Source organism: Hippocampus guttulatus, chromosome 16, assembly GCF_054856545.1.
Source record: "Hippocampus guttulatus isolate MCC_2025c chromosome 16, RoL_Hgut_1.0, whole genome shotgun sequence".
NCBI lineage: Eukaryota > Metazoa > Chordata > Actinopteri > Syngnathiformes > Syngnathidae > Hippocampus > Hippocampus guttulatus.
Window position 1 is genome coordinate 8,675,593 of NC_141276.1, and position 16,340 is coordinate 8,691,932.

At 43.2% G+C, this 16,340-nt stretch overlaps 1 protein-coding gene across 1 annotated transcript in view; it reads right to left on the reverse strand.

Annotated features, from left to right (window-relative positions):
* Positions 1 to 4,011: 4,011 nt before the first annotated feature.
* Positions 4,012 to 16,340, reverse strand: part of elfn1a (extracellular leucine-rich repeat and fibronectin type III domain containing 1a) — a 65,787-nt gene continuing 53,458 nt past the window's right edge. Inside the window, exon 3 of the mRNA XM_086133980.1 lies at positions 4,012 to 8,152. Coding sequence (XP_085990106.1) covers positions 5,547 to 7,904 — 2,358 coding nt within the window. The 5' untranslated portion in view covers positions 7,905 to 8,152 and the 3' untranslated portion in view covers positions 4,012 to 5,546. The remainder of the gene's footprint in view (positions 8,153 to 16,340) is intronic.

Consider the following 16,340-nt stretch of genomic DNA (forward strand, 5'->3'; position numbering starts at 1 on the left):
GGCTCGGATTCGCGTGCAAGAGAAAACAAGACAACGTGCAGGGAAATCGCAGGCTAATGTGTGGAAAATTGGTATCGTTTCAAACTCGAGCGCCGATGCCCTTCAAATTAGTTCAAATGGTGGTAGGAAAAGTCAGAGCGGGGCCTATCCTCTGTCAGACAGGGATCTATTTGTTATTTTGACATTTGAGTGTGCATAGGTGTCCTCCTGCATGCCGCATTGAAAAGCGTTCATCCGTGAAGCTGACTTCAGTTTTGCTGGCAGCTTATTCCATTTCCGTGCAGCATAACAACTAAATGCTGTTTCACCATGTTTACTTTGATCTTTTGCATTACCTGCAGACCTCGGAGCCCTGACTGGCTTTATACTCATTTTGCTTTCATGTATTCAGGACCCAAACCATTCAGCGATTTAGAGACCAGTAGCACTATTTTAAAATCAATTCCGCAGACCTCAGACCCTGTTAGCTTGATAACCTGGTTCAAATAGCTGAGTGGGTGGAAAAAACCCCCCGCATCGAACACCGATATGACCTTCAACTCCCGCGAACCACCATTAGCAAATGTAATTCCAAATCAATAGAGTTCTTGCTGTGGTACAACGAAACGGGCCCCGAAACTTTGAAGAGCAGATTGTTGGACAGCTGGAAGTCATCACACTCATTAGAAATGTTGACATCCATATGACCTGTCATCTGTTTCTTTTTTGTTTTTTGTTTTTTTTAATTTTTAACTCTCTCCAAATCAATCAAAAGCGTGAAATGGAGAAACCTCACGGAAGCGTTCTTTTGGGAGTGAAAATGAGCTCCATCAAGGAAGTTTTTGTTTGCAGTTTTTTTTTTCCTTCTGGCCGGGGTTCAGACACTCGTGGCATCACAATAACTCTGCCAATTTCTGCGCAGCGTAGAGAGTGCACTTTTAGTTAATGGGTGGCGCTCGGCTGCTGTGTCACCTCGACGTGACGCTTCGTCTCCTTACCGTGCCTTCTTTTCGTGGGTGGAGAAAAATCACAAACTATTGCAGGTGGGGAGGAAAAGATGACCTTTTCTTCTCATTATTCCCTCCTATTGTAGTTTTTTTTATTTTTATGTGTTTGTTCCGGATCAACATAGAGTACAACTCCCCCCGGGAGACGTTACTGTGAACAGTGCACTGCAGTCTTTCAGCTGTGGAGTCTTTTTCTATCCTGCAGCTTGAAACACATTGGGCATAATGAACAAACGTTTTGCATGTGAATAAATGGGCGCAAACAGATATAGAAGCTATGTAAATGTTTTTGAAATGCTAGAAACAGCAATGATCATGACATATACTGTACATGCTCGTGTCTATTGCAATTTTGGGGCAACATTATTCATTTTTTTTTCAACCTCACAAATTCTGAAAAAATATGTATTCCACAGAAAACAAGTGGAATGGGGGTAACATTCCCAGGAAAAGTCCAAAATATGAAAAAAAAATCTTTGGAAAAAGAAAATGAAAACATACCAATCCGTGGGTACCAAACTGAATTCGTCGGGGCCAGCTATAGATCTAAGTTGCAATATCGCCAATCACCACTAGATGGCAGATATGTCTACATTGTGCTTATATGCAAAGTCATTATCCTAATAATTTTTTTTGCATGATATGGATTTTGATTGAGTCTATTTTTGTTGGGAAAAAATGTACAAAGTTCTTACACTTAATGTATGTTTCTTGTTGAGGAACTTTGTGCCATCCTTGAATGATCATTTTTGTGCGAGAGCTCTTTCGACTAAAAAAGTATAGCAATACATTCTGTGGTTATTTTGTTGTTTGCTTCAAACCGTTTGTTGTTGGGTTCGTGGATGTTTCATATGTGCATTGAAATATGTATTATCAAAAATGGTGAGACATCATTCAAACGATGTCTAAAAATGAATATCAATTATTAACAACACATACTCATATTAGAAATTAATTTTTAGTTGTTTTTTTTGTTCGTTTGTTTGTTGTGTATCCCCAGACACTATATGGTAGCCCTTTGCGCTAATCAGTAGCCAAGAAGTAACTCTCACTTTCAAAAAGGTTGATGACCCCTTTGGGAAGCCGGTATCTCATCAGAATCCCGTCACGACAAACAAACCAAAAAAAATCCCCCCATCTGTGTGTGTTTAATGTTGACATTTATACATATTGTAAATGAGCTACAAAGTGAGTCATGCAAAAATGAAGCAACATGCTTATTGCTCTACTCACGGAGGGGGAACTCATTGTATTTTAGGAGATGGGATGCAATGAACATTTGCCAGCAAGCGTGACACTGCATAGTGTGTGGCAGGTGTGTTGTGACTGCATTTAGCCTCCAGCGTCTATGTGTCATTGGGGGGAAATAGATAAAGTAATTTGCGCTGTCGGGGAATGTAGAAAGAAAGCAGCAACATAAATCAAGAGGTGTGCGGCCTTTCAAGTGACGCTGGCAAAAAAAAGAAGGAGGAACTTTTCTTGACTCGGCTAATGAGCAACAACCTACTGTGGATTTTTATTTATGTGCCTCCAGCAAGCCGAGGGTTGACAAGTAAACCTTTTTTTTTTTTTTTTTTTGAAGATGAATTTCTTTCACAATGCCTTCCAGACATAAACAGAACCTTGTAATATACACTGCGCGTGTTTCACAGAGCTGCAGTTTTATACACCACATTACCCGCATTGCTTCGTTAAATTGGTTTGGCAGTTTTTGCAGGCTCCTGCAAACAAACATACATTGACGTATGGTACCAATGCTATTACTTTTTATTTTTTTGTAAGAATTGCTAAAGAAAATTGCTAAAGATAATTGTTCTCTAGTTTCTTATTTCTGATAATTTGCCTGTGACATTTACATAGTACCTCCCCCCCTTGTTTTCACTCCTAGTTGTTTCACTCATGACATGATCTGGTGGCTTGGGTGAAGATCCAGAGCTACTTTCAAATGAGAGCTGAAGGCCACTTGAGGGCGCTATTTGAAATACCTACATTCCGCAACACCCACATTCTCCATCCGTGGGATGCCACTGCTGTCCCGTCAAAGCAAAAAGGTAAGCAGAGCTGCATTCAGTTTTTTTTTTCTGGGCGGCACATATTAGTGTTAGCTAACATCATTAGCTTAGCGCCAAATAGTCTTACGCATCTTAACGCTATAAATGTGGGTCACTCCTTTGAAAACGTGTGTTGGCAAAAAGCAAAAGAAAAAGTTCCAGCCTGTCCCACTGCACCTAAATGTAATGTAACTAGTTGCCATGCGGACTCCAAATCATGATGCTCATCCTTACTGTGCACCTTTAACTTTATTTCACAGTACTTTGTCTGAAAGCAGATTACATAGTATTAAGAAAAAAAAAGAAAAGAAAAAAAACAAACACATTATTGTGCTCTTGTTTGTTTTTGATGCACTTGAACAACTGTTTCTCTCTAAAGGTTTTTTGTCACCACTTCAAACTCTTTATAATACACAAGTGCTACAATATGCAGTAGAAAAAAACACATTGCTAAGTAGCTAAATTAACTAATAGTCTCCTGTTGCTCTCATTATATACTGAAATGCTTTTTTTAGTCATAAAAAAAAAAGACCAAATAAAAACCCATCATCAAACTGTATCAATACTTGAAATGAAACAAAGGAAATTTACACTTGTACACAAGATATCTCAAAAATACTTAAGGCGTTTGAAATATTAAGTCAGGCTAACGCATCACCAGGTGTTTACGGGTCGGAACCATGTCGGGCTCATGGATAATTCATTCCACACAAATGGCTAAAGCACATACAAACAGAACATTGACTCAACCATTGATTGCTTTCCTGGTGCCTACACTTGCGTGCGCTTAAATTATTCATCCCCCCTGGTCATTCATTCCAAAGTGTTGATTTTCTCTCAAAATATATGCACTCTCACAAACACGCAAAACTTGATTTAAAAGTTAAATTTCACATCCTTACAGATGGGGAGTCATTTTAATTAATTTATAAAGACAGCAACTTAAACCCCCCCCCCCCCCCCCCCCAAAAAACCAAGACTGTCCAAAACGACCCAGTTGTTGACAAACGTTGAGTGGTCATGATGCGCATCACCCAAATTCTTTTGTGTAGCTGAGGAGTGATATGAAGCCGAACTAAACGATGGTGTCACCAAGCTGACATTCATTTATGTATTGCTCATTCATAAATATACAACGAATCCCGCGCCGATGAGCCCTCCTGGATACGAGCTCTGTAAACATCCTTTTGACGTGTTAAGTCTTCAAATTTACTGCCAAAAAATTCATAATATACAAATTCACAGCCAGTAAGTCAGAGAGTCTTTTTTTTTTCTTTCCTTCACATTCTCAAGTGTTAACTCTAGCGTGTTGATCATCGTTCATCCGGTAAGTAATGTTCGCAATATACAAAAAGACGTAACAGCCTTGCAGCTTAATCAAATGTAGACGAACCCTCTCAGCGAGCGACAAGGCCCAACAAAGTTACCCCCCTCCCTCCCCTGGATTTATCACGCCGGAGCATTATAGTACATTGGAAGCAAGGAAAACAAAACACTTGTTCATTGCCATGAATAAATACTTTCCGTAAAATAGACATAAAAGCTGCCATCGACACGTCAGAGTTTTTATATGTTACATTCATCCATCAGGCTCGGTGTAGCAAGGAAAATGCTTTTGCAGTCCTTCCGCTTCCTCTTGAAATATGATCATTTCATCTTCCAAACACGTACGCAGTTATTGGATCCCCCGCCACCCTCCCTCCCCCCACAATCTCAATATGATTTCCGGGAGCAACTGATTGAAAATATATATATATATTTTTTTTTAAAAAGAAATGCTCGTACACTGCCCAGACCGTGCATGAATATTGTAAACAATTTTTTTACTCCTTTGGTCATAAAATTAGAAATGCCTGATGAATGACAACTTCATACATGAAATGTCTTGAGACTGATAGAAACAAAATATCTTGTACAAATACTTTGAAGTGGCTGAAAGGAAACAAGAAAAAATGAACAAAGTTCCTTTTGTATGTAATTAATTGGGACACGCTTTTCCTTACTGCGCCTGTACGACTTTTATCCTGATCACTCCAATGAGTCCCCTGCGAAAAAAAGTGTCGAGGTAAAAATGTCCAAATCTGTACATAGTTTATGTAAGATATAAACTAAATATATGCAGCATTAAAAAAAAAAAAAAGAGTCCAGATCAACAAAATATTGAGGTTTCAGTGAACATCGTTCCATAGAGTCGTTTCATATTACACAACAGCAAATCCACTTTCACAGGACTTGGCCATGCAATACCCAAAAACCGATAATCCAATGTAACATACATAATATTATTTTGCAGTATATTTTCTCATTAATAGATTAAAATTAAAAATTTCCCACTCCATGAATACACACAATATGACAAATAATATAAACAATGCCCCCCTCCCCACTTACAGTCAAAAGAGAATGAGATACTTGTGTGATTTTGAGCGTGATAGAATCCATTGATCGAAAGTCCGGTGAGGTTCTGCAAGGTGTGGTCCATGTAAAAACAAACAAAAACCTAAGGAGGTTACGATTTTTGCTGGGCAGACACACCTTTCCAGTAGTCCAAAATATCATGCAGGTCCTCATCCTTGGCAAACTGCACCTTCTTACGGAGCGCGTGGCCCGCCGCCATGTATTCGTCATCTTTGTGGCGTTTCCGGTGGAGTTTGAATCGCTCCCAGATGCTGTGCGAAGGTTTGCAGTAATACTCTGGACTGGAAGAGTAGCTCAGGTTGTGGTACTGAGCTGGCAGCTGTGAATAAGCCAAGTCTCTGGAGCGGGGGTGCGAGAAAGGCCCCAGCATGGGCGACTTGATGCCGCCGGGTCCCTCCAGCTCCTCGATCTGAGTGTCGGGATAGGAGTGGCGGTGGTCGCCGTACTGACGGATCTTCTCGGCCTCGGCCCTCAGGATGGTGGCGGCGGGTGTCACTGTGAGGATGGTGTCCCCCGTCGGGGAGGTTTTCTCAATGTACCTGGATTCGGTACGGTAAGGCCGGGGGCTTCGCATTCCTGAGGCTGTGCTGGGCCTTTTGGGCGAGGCGTCCGAGGACCGATGTCTCTGCAGGGAATGGTGGTAGCTGTCCTTGTACGGAGGTGCCAGGAGGCCCGATTTGTTCTGCGGCTGCTCGGATATGAGCACAAGCTGAGGCTCGGCATTAGAAACGGCTCCAGATCTTACCCCCTGATAAGAAGTGGAGTCTGTCTTGAGAGCATCAATGCAGTTGTTAATGATCTGGTTGACTTTATCAACCTCCTTCGCGATGGTAGAAATCTCCGCCACGGAGCCCTTGCTATTCGCTGCCATTCCCGTGTCGCACTCCCTGCGCTCGTGGTGGTCCAGACTTCGCACCTCCATGTAACTGCCCTTCATGATTTTGGGAGTCTCACTGATTTCTTGAAATTTGTACTGATCCATTTCACTGGCAGGCGGTAGGTAGGGCATACGGGCCATGTTCTCCCCAGTCAGCAGCTGTTTCTGGGACATGCGGGAAACAGTCCCTCCCTCCAGTTCTTGTCCATATTTCAATTCCATGATGTTTTTCTTCAGGCTCCCCGCCTTTTTGTGCTTTTCGTCTTGCTGGCGCTTCCGCCGCAAGCCGTAATAAACCATCCCGAGAAAGATGACCATGCTAAAGAGGCAGGCTAAAATGGTCACGATGTAGTGAGTGGTAGTCGCGCTGCCGGCGTCCCTCGACTTCCCCTTCCAGGGTCCGGTGGTGATCGTCAGACAGGTGTGGTTGTGTCTCAGGGAGTTCCGAATGGAAACAACGCAGTATGTGTAGTTGGTGTGAGGTTTGAGGTTCTTCAGCTCAACGTCCTCCTTGAATTCTTTCAGGTTTTGAATGTCGGTAAAAAAGCTGTTGTTGTACAGAACCAGGATGTACATCTTCTTGTAAGGATAAGGGATCTGAACCGTGACGGTGGCGCCCGTATTGGACACTTGCTTCAGCTTCATCAGCGGGTTTGCTTCCACTTCGTTGTTGGTTGTACTGATGTTGTTGGTAATGATGTCCTCTGGCTCGGTCCCCGATGGACAGTCCTCGAGCCCACAAAGGCTGAAGTCCGGCGGGGGTGTTGTGGGCTCCATTGGCATTGGAAAAAATGGTGTGACGTAGTCATCGGTGCACACGGTGGTGAGCATGTGAAGGGCATTTTTATAGGTGGGATTGTTCGGGTTCTGACTTAGAAGACTGTAACCGGACACGCCGCGCGGGGAGTCACAGACCATCCGCTCATTTGTCCTGTTGGGGAAAATCGAGAGCCACTTGACAAAACCCAGCAGTTCACAGGAGCAGTTGAACGGATTTGTGTACAGCTCACAGGTGGTCAGCTTAGTCAGACTGGTGAAGGTGGAGCCGTCCAACTGCTGGATGCGGTTCATGGACAAGTCGATGTTCTCAATGTTGGGACATTCCCAAAAGGCATTGGGTGTAACAGTCTCAATCAGGTTCGCCTGGAGGTAGAGGTACTGCAGCTTTCCAAGACCCCTGAGGATCCCCTCTGTTAAGTTGCGCAACTTGTTGAAGCCCATTTGAAGAACTTGCAAGTTAAATTGAGCTGAAAAGGCCCCGTCCTCAATGTAAGAGATTTCATTCTTTGTCAGGTTCAGGTAGGTCAGGTTGGCAAAGCGACTGAGGGCAGAGTACTGAATACTTTTAATCTTGTTTTCATTCATACGAAGGTCCACAATGGTGCTGTTGATGTGCTGCGGGATGGCCTCGTACGGTGGTTGATTTTGGCTACAGATCGCGAGCCACACAAAGCCCTTTTCGCCCTCGATTAACCAGCAGTCTCCGCTGACTTGACCCACGTGGGTCAAATAAACAATGGCTGCCGACCAAAGCAGCGCGCTGCTCGCCATCCCTGCCTCCCTTCGAGTCATGTCTAGGGAACCCAAAAAAATCCAAAAAAGAGAAGGTAACGTCGCTACGGTTTCAGTTCAGCTGGAGCGATCTTGTTTTCGGGACCAGAGCGAGTCCGTTCAGCCGTCGCCTCGTCATGGATGGAGTCGCGTTCATTTACAATTGGAAACGGTGTACTTGTGAGGATTTTCACCATCGAAGGTCTCATTTTCGTGTTTGGCCAACATTCTTCTCCTATGGGTCACTTTCATCCGAATGGAGGAGAAACCTGCAACAAAGAGATATTGTAACGTCAATTAATCATCATGATGACAAATACGCGTCTATATATGGCTTTGTGCTCCGTCGTCCGTATCTGCTTTGCTTGATCATGCTCCAGCAGTTATTCCTTAACATCGTTATGTGTGGCAGACCTATTAAAAGAAACTATTGTCCAATTACCACTTGACAGTTTGGGGAAAGGCATAGTCCCAGTTGTCTGGCCATTAACCTGCACGCTGTCAGATGCAGGGTGGCCGGCGTTTAGACGCCGCATTCAATCAATTATATCGCACGGTGTGCAATGGCGCGCTGGATCAATGCGTTTAGGGTTTCCATCTGACAAGCCCAATGCATAAAAACACTTATTTGCTTGCACGGGCTTATCCAGGAAGAAAAGAAGGATATTGTGTACAAGGCGGGTGTATTGGTGGCTTGCGCGAGATGGAGTCTTTTGCAAACCAAATGACCAAAATCGCCCCGGAATGGATTTAATTCTCTTCAAATGAATTGTTTCCGCGCAGTATTTGCTTTCAAAGTTTTTCTTTTTTCAGCTCATTAATGTCTTCAGTGAACTTGTTTGTGAGGGCGCAAATATTGATCTAGCGTAGTTCACATTACAAAACACTGAACAGATTTCCCACAAAAAAAATGAATAAATAAGTAAAAAATAAATTAAATCAAATTAAATGAAAATAAAAAAATTAAAAATCCTGATGAATGCACTTTTTTTTTTTCCAATGCAACGCGAGTAATTTTATTCTGTTGACATTCATAGGCTGAACTGAAACTGATACTTGGAAATGTTTCAATGCAGTTTGTTCATTAGTTGTCAGGATTAAAGCAAACATGTCATCTGCACCGAGTGCTGTCACGAGCATAGACGTTGGACTACATTTCCTTGATTGACTGCATATCATTACCATTTCTCTCAGGATTGATTTTAATAGGATGGGACAAACTCTCCAAATCTTCAAATTTCCGACTTTCTTTCCCACGTAATAATGCTTCCCGGCCCGTTTTTCTTTTCGCCGTCACCCGAATTACTGCTCAGTGTTCCACAGCTGATGCCATTTTGGAATTCTCTAGACAGCAAATGCGTTGAGACAGAATTTGCCTCTGCGGACAGCCAGCAGTCATTGATTATTCTGCGTAGCATTGACAGCAATTCAATCAAGGATGAGTCATGTGGGGTTTATCCTGAAACTGACAACTGATGCGGGTCATTAAAAGAGGTGACAACACATTAACAGATGAGCGGTTTGCAATGACTTGTAAATTGCATCATATGGATTCTTTCCTCACCCCGGGTAAAAATCATTCTCTCATTTCTGTTTTGATTTTACCTGTGCTTTGCATCAGCAGACCATTCTTTAGAGATGCCATGACTTTATTGAACAGTTCATGGAGTCAAAATACCCCAATGAGGTCCTGTATGGTTCTACAATGCATGCAGGGGTGAGATAACCGATTGATTTTTTTCCATGTATTGGGAGGAAATGTTTGTTTTGGATTTTATTGACTTGAAGTAATGGAAGATAATAAAACACGGCTTTGTCGGAAAGATGTTACCCCCAAGAAAGTGCTTTGGCTTCAAACTAACTGTACATTAGAACTCAAATTCTTTTAACCCTTTCATGGACAGCGGTGACTGCAGTGGACAGCTTATCATGTTATCAGGATAAGCTATCATTATTGGTGCATGAAAGGGTTAATTTAGGTGATTATCTGGAGGGCGACCCGGTGGTTCACTGGTTAGCACGTCGGCCTCACAGTGCAGAGGTGTAGGGTTCGATTCCGGCTCGGGCCTTCCTGTGTGGAGTTTGCATGTTCTCGTCCAGCCTGCGTGGGTTTTCTCCGGGTACTCCGGTTTCCTTCCACATTCCAAAAACATGCGTGGCAGGTTAACGAAACACTCTAAATTGTGCCTAGGTGTAAATGTGAGCGCGAATGTTTGTTCATCTTCGTGTGCCCTGGGATTGGCTGGCAACTGGTTCAGGGTGTCCCCCGCCTATTGCCCGAAGATGGCTGGGATAGGCTCCAGCACCCACCGCGACCCTTATGAGGATTAGCAGATTAGAAAATGGATGGATGATTGTCTGGAGCTCTCAGGTTACTTGAACTTATTTTTTTTTCTTTGAATGCTAAAGAGGAGACAATTATTTTCAATGCCTTCAGGGAGTGACAAGACTACTAACCAAAAGGAACTTATAAAGAAAAAGGATTTATCTGTTTGGATTGTTTGTCAATATGTGTCCAACAATTGGCTGGTGAGCAGATAGCTGGATGGTTGCCATCTATCGGCATTAGTTACCTCAATTAAGCTCAATAAGAGGATGAAAATATTACAGCTCGACGTTTGATAGACATTTCTATATAAGTACCTCCCTGATTAGTGTCCATCAAATTTTTTGGGGGGAGGGGAATATTCTTTGGGTTTTCTTAAAAAAAAAAAAAAAAAAAAAAAAAAGTGATGAAGCGCATCCACCTGGGTGGACACTGGGGGGGTTCGCTTTACTGCGTTAAAGGACACGCATCCACACACCAGAGCTAATGGCTCCCTCAGAGGAGAGTCGACGTGAGAGCCAAGTTGAATGCCACCTCTGCTGTCACTTAACTTTTTTTTTTTTTCATGTTGTGTAGTGACGACAATACTTCTCCAAATCGCAGCCGCAAATGCGTCCGAGCAGAGGATGTTCAGCAGAGAGAGACTGGCACCGCTTTTCTATAAATGTCTTTCATTGAAAGGGTTGTAATGACCTGAGTGGGCTGTGTTTTGTACTCTAATACAACTGCGAGTTTGACATTTGTACTTCAAATGACCATCGCTGTGGCATTTGGTTTCAAGCGAATGCATCACGGCTCAAACTAAATGAGGATGCAGTACAGTCGAATTATGTTTGGTGGAATTTCCGATTCAATATTGTTCCGCAAAGAAGACACGCTGGATCGTTGGCGACGGGCGTGATTATCTGAAGCTTAGCCTTGTGTTTCACACAGATTGCAGTTGACCTTGGGGGAGAGATTATTAATTTAAAAAAAAAATACACACACACACGCACATATATATATATATATATATATATATATATATATGCTCCATTATCAGCTCCCTATTCCTCATCTGCAGTCTCATTTTAAATATATGATTAGGTATAGCTTTGGCTTTTCATTGATGACTTAAAAATACCCCCCCCGCTTTTTTTTTTTTTTTTTTAAATACAAAGCAACAAACTCCAAAGTGATATAGATCACTTAACCTGAACGAATATGTTTGCCACCCTTAACTAATACACCCTTTTTTCTTATCTTTAGAATGCTTATGTGCAATTTGAATAGCTTAAGTGAGGTCACAATTTCCTCTGGCTCCAAAGACACCAAATGTCAAAATGCGCAAAGCTCCGATTATGTAAAAGGTGACAGGAGATTGTCCCCACTGCCGTCTAGACTCTCATTTTCGATCAAAGCTGTCATCTGTTTTCCTGCCAATATATTTCCGAGAAAATTATTCAGATTTTTAGAATTCACATCTGGTCGGGCTCTTCTTCAAGGCTGTCACTTTATTTTCTAAACATCGGCTGGTGCACCCAACAAATGGGTTCAAGCGCACTCAATGTTTACGAAATATTCGGCGTTGAGATATACAAATAAACGAGGTGGTCATCCGCACGGATGGAAATAGGCTGGTTATTGGAGGACAAGAATGCCCAAGGCTGCCATTCGAAAGCACCTTCAAGATGACAAAAGAGCAACAACGGAGAAGAAATGAGAAAAAAAAGAACGCTCGCAAAGCCCCGGAGGGGTGACATAGGGTTCAAATCAAATGTTCCATGAAATGAGTATGAAAAATAGAACTCTGTAGAAGAACTGGCAAGGCATAACATCTCTGATGGGGGGGAGCGGCTTCTTGTTATTAACGGCGAGTCTGCGACCTTTCGCGCAAATAGAGAGCGAATGGGCGGAGGCGACGCTCTGGCGAGATCTTTCAAGTTGGACCTGAGATGTTAACTCGAGAATGTGTTTCTTGCTCCGCGACCGAGTCGGTACTCGTCCATTTCAAGCCGAGCGTCAGTTACGCTCGACATCCTCATGAGTATGACTAGCCTGTATTGTTCCGAACAAAACAATTGTTTTTTTTTAAGTTCAGTCTGCCATCGCCTCACCTTTTTAATGCAAATGTCAAAGGAATCCGTTCCCCCCCCAATTTTGCCCTTTGCAAATTTTGTCAGCATACTCGTGCAGCATCAATTTTGACTACTTGACATGCTTGCGTTAAAAAAAAAATATATATATATATATATATATACAGTATATATAAAAATCTTTGCTTACTGTGTTCCCTTTTATTTATTATTATCCATCCATCCATTCATTTTCTCATCCGCTTTATCCTCACAAGGATCGCAAGGGGTGCTGAAGCCTATCCCAGCTGTCTTCAGGCAGTAGTTTCGCAAGCAACATGGAATTTGACATGCTTGATTTGCTTTCGCGGGCCAAAGAAAATGATGTGGCGGGCCCATTCCGGCCCCCGGGCCTTGACTTTGACACCTGTGATCAGCCTGTTCAATCAGCCTGCCATGCATGTTTTTGGAATGTGGGAGGAGACCGGAGTACCCGGAGAAAACCCACACAGGCTCGGGGCAAACATGCAAATTCCACACAGGAATCCTGGAGCCGGGATCGAACCCACGACCTCTGCACTGTGAGGTCGACGCGCTAACGGCTGGACCATCAGGCCACTATTTATTATTTATTTTATTTTATTTATTATTTTTAGCTGAAAATGAATCTCCAGACATGGGAAGAAATACTTCTCCAGTCCCTGCCCCCCGCCCCAATACCTCAACACCCCCACCCCCAAGTACACTTTCTAAAGAACACACGGACGGCAAAAGCCTGTAAGCAGAAAAAAAAAACATTCAACAAAGCCACTAAAGCTAATGGAAGTGCCTTCGTGTCATGCACATGTTGCCACGATGTAGAGTCCGATGTTCAAATGAGTCTTCTGCATCGCCGGCGGTGTTTGCGGTCTTATGAGGGCTTATTTGCCACCAAAGACCCACTTTCCATAATGGCAGCAATCTGTACGGTCCAGTGCAGCCGGCCAGAACACCCGAGGCATCACAAGTGTGTGTATTCCCCTATCAGAACCAGGCAGCCATTCCACAGGTTCGCCGCCTCCCATTCAAGCTTATGCGCTAGGTAATGAAGGCTTTTCTTTTCCCTTTCCCACTTGTGTGGATAACCTATTGAAACCTTGCCTTTGAAGAACCAACCAAACGCGGACTTGTACTTTTCTGTTGGAGCTGCTAAAAGGGCCCAGTTGGCTCTTTTTTTTTTTTTTTTTTTAAATGTGAGAGGGAGTGAAGGGTTGACAAAACATCACAGCGTGAAAGGTCTATAATCCTGAGTGCTTATAAGATAAGGTGATAACGAGATCCGACGCTCATTTGAAAATTCGTTCGTCTCTTCTTGAGTTTTGACTCATCCTGTCAATCAAAAGATTTTGCTCACAGCACCATGGTCATACCTTTTTATTGGATCACTTTATTTAATAAAAAGTTGGAAAAAGGACCAAAAATGGCCCAAAAATTGCATGGTTGTCACCTATTTTAACAAAGATATAATGCCCGCCCCCAGCCCCACCATTGATTTATTATTAATCTTTTTTTAGTAATTTGGTGTATTCAATTCAATTGATTTGTTGCGGTTCAGGCACTATGATGCTGTTGATTCAGTCGCTGTCAAAGAAGACAGACAGCCTGACATCCTCTGTGGGCAGTTGAGTTGTTTCTGGTCAATATAAATGTTGGAATTGAAACATCAAACCAGATTCCCGAAATTTCCGTGTTTCGTCGATGATCGACCTATTTCTTATAATGACATCACACTCATTTCCATTGTGAGTTCTAAAAATGACGATCAAGGTTCGATACCGTGCTCCGCCCACTTGATATGACATCGTTCGAACAGCTGAGAAGTTTAGCCTGGCCCGCCGATCAAGGTTACTGTCTTCCCAACGTCTTAGTTGAGACAAAATGGCTGACTTCCTGTTTAATTTCAGGTGAGGATCTTTGAGACTTTTTGGTGGCATCCTGTTTTGACAAACACGCCCACACAATTTTCTGGTAATCCGGGCCAATTTTTAAAAATATTTTTCCTTTTGCGCACTACTGAATGAGTTTCCGGGGGTTGTTTTGGTCACACCTAAATTACACATATAGTTTTCACCATGATACAGGCGCTGGACGCACACATTTTTGTTGATGTTTTGCACCCCTGAATGACAAGAAATGGATTCCAAGAGATGCCCGATGGCTCGGCAGTGTAATTTACTGTGTGGGCGTCGTGTAAAAGCTTCTGTTAGATTCAGCAGTCACATTGTGAACTGACTTTGGCCAAACAGGGTCAGCCATACGGTAGAGAGGTGGCCCTCTGTGTTGTAAAAGTGTCAGGTTGATACTTAGGAGCTTTATTGGGAATCTATGAAACACGTCCAGTGTTCCCTTGTGCCGTCTGGCAATGATCCCCCCGCCCCCTACCCCGGCTCTCGCCCTTGCCATGAAGCCACACACCAAAATGAAACAAGCAGCCAAACACATCAGAAATCGACAGCATCTCCCCACACTAATGACAGGATATTGCATGCACACCGAGTGCCTCTGCAGCGTGGCAGCTCGCCTCCGTTTGTGCGATGTTGTTTGCGCCCGCCCAAACAACATCGGCGTGCATGTTCAATTCACATCGTTCACTTCTATCTACAAGTGTCTACAGAGGCTGATATCAAAGCATCTGTTTTTTTTTTAAATATAGTTTGAAGCCCATCCCCGTCTTGTTGCATTTTCTTATCTCGTGCTCTGTGGCGGTGTAGGTGCCTCAATCTCTGCGGGCCCTTCTCATCCATACCAATGACTGCCCCCCCTTTATTTGGTGTCATTGAAAATGCAGTCACCTCTCACTGGGTGGAAGAGACGGCCGAAGAGAGGTGGTGGGGGGAGAGGGCGAAAGCAAAGAATGGGGAAGCAGAAGTGGCCAATCAATTGAGCCGAAATAGAACTATGGCTCTCGGGGAAGGAAACATTGTGCTCATCGAGGTCCCGAATTGCTTTTGGCGGGGGGGGGGGGGAGACACAGAGGGCGTGCGTGCTCCGGTTAAATCAACGCATATTAAACTGCTGCTTTTATCACAGGGAGAGTGAGGTCTGGCCTTGAAAAACAGAATGGCTGTTTATTCAGGCCTTACATTTGTTCAAGTTGGGCAAATATGTGTGTTATTAGCTTGAACCTTTTAACTTTTTGCTTCTGACTTTTTCTCGGAAGCTGTCTCATTGGAGTCGATTGATTTGTGTTCCACGCAGTTGCGCTTCGATGGGAGAAAGTAGGAGCTTCCGCCACTGGTTTTATCACATGACCCTGCTCCCCTCCTCTGGCCCCAAGTAAGGGGAGGGGAGATGGAGAGATGCATTGAAATAGTCCTGGTCATCAGCAAGCTCTGCAGAAGCCTGACAATGATACTCGTCTTTTGAGTCAGATGTGTTGGAGGAGGGAAACGTCGGAAAAAAAAATGCACGGGAGTTGCCCTCGAGGATCGGATTTGAACACCCCTGAATTGCACGAAGTTCTTTCCTTAAAATTGTGTAAATATATTTAATAGAAATGGTATGTGTCAAAATCAGAAGCGGTATCAGTTTCTTGGTATCGGTATTGGTGCATCCTCAAGAGTTGAGTACTCTTACTGGTATCAGTTTGGGAAAAAAGTGGTATCGAACATTCGTAGTGTTAATATTCAAACTGCGTTACAACATCTTAAAATGATATTTATTATGTTTTGAGGAATCACCGCAAACATTTGTATCGCTTCAATTTTTATATCCTTGCAATCAAGCGGCAGCCCAAACCATCTTTTATTCATCTCTATCTTGTTAATGTAATCGCCTACTTTAACATTTGTGTGTGTCAAATAACACCTCGCCGCTGCTAATTGGCGCAGGTTGCCTGTAATTAGCACTAAGTATTTGTGAGGCATGGGGCTGATTCAATTTAATGCTGATGCTGCGTTCCGGCACAGTTTCGAGTGATGAATGCTATTTTGGAAGGGAGGGGGCTGGCGTAATTAGAGTCTTGGGAGCAAAGGTTGGGGCGGAAATGCGCATTTGTAACTGTGAACTTCCTCTCTGCGTGCTCGCTACTTGGTATTC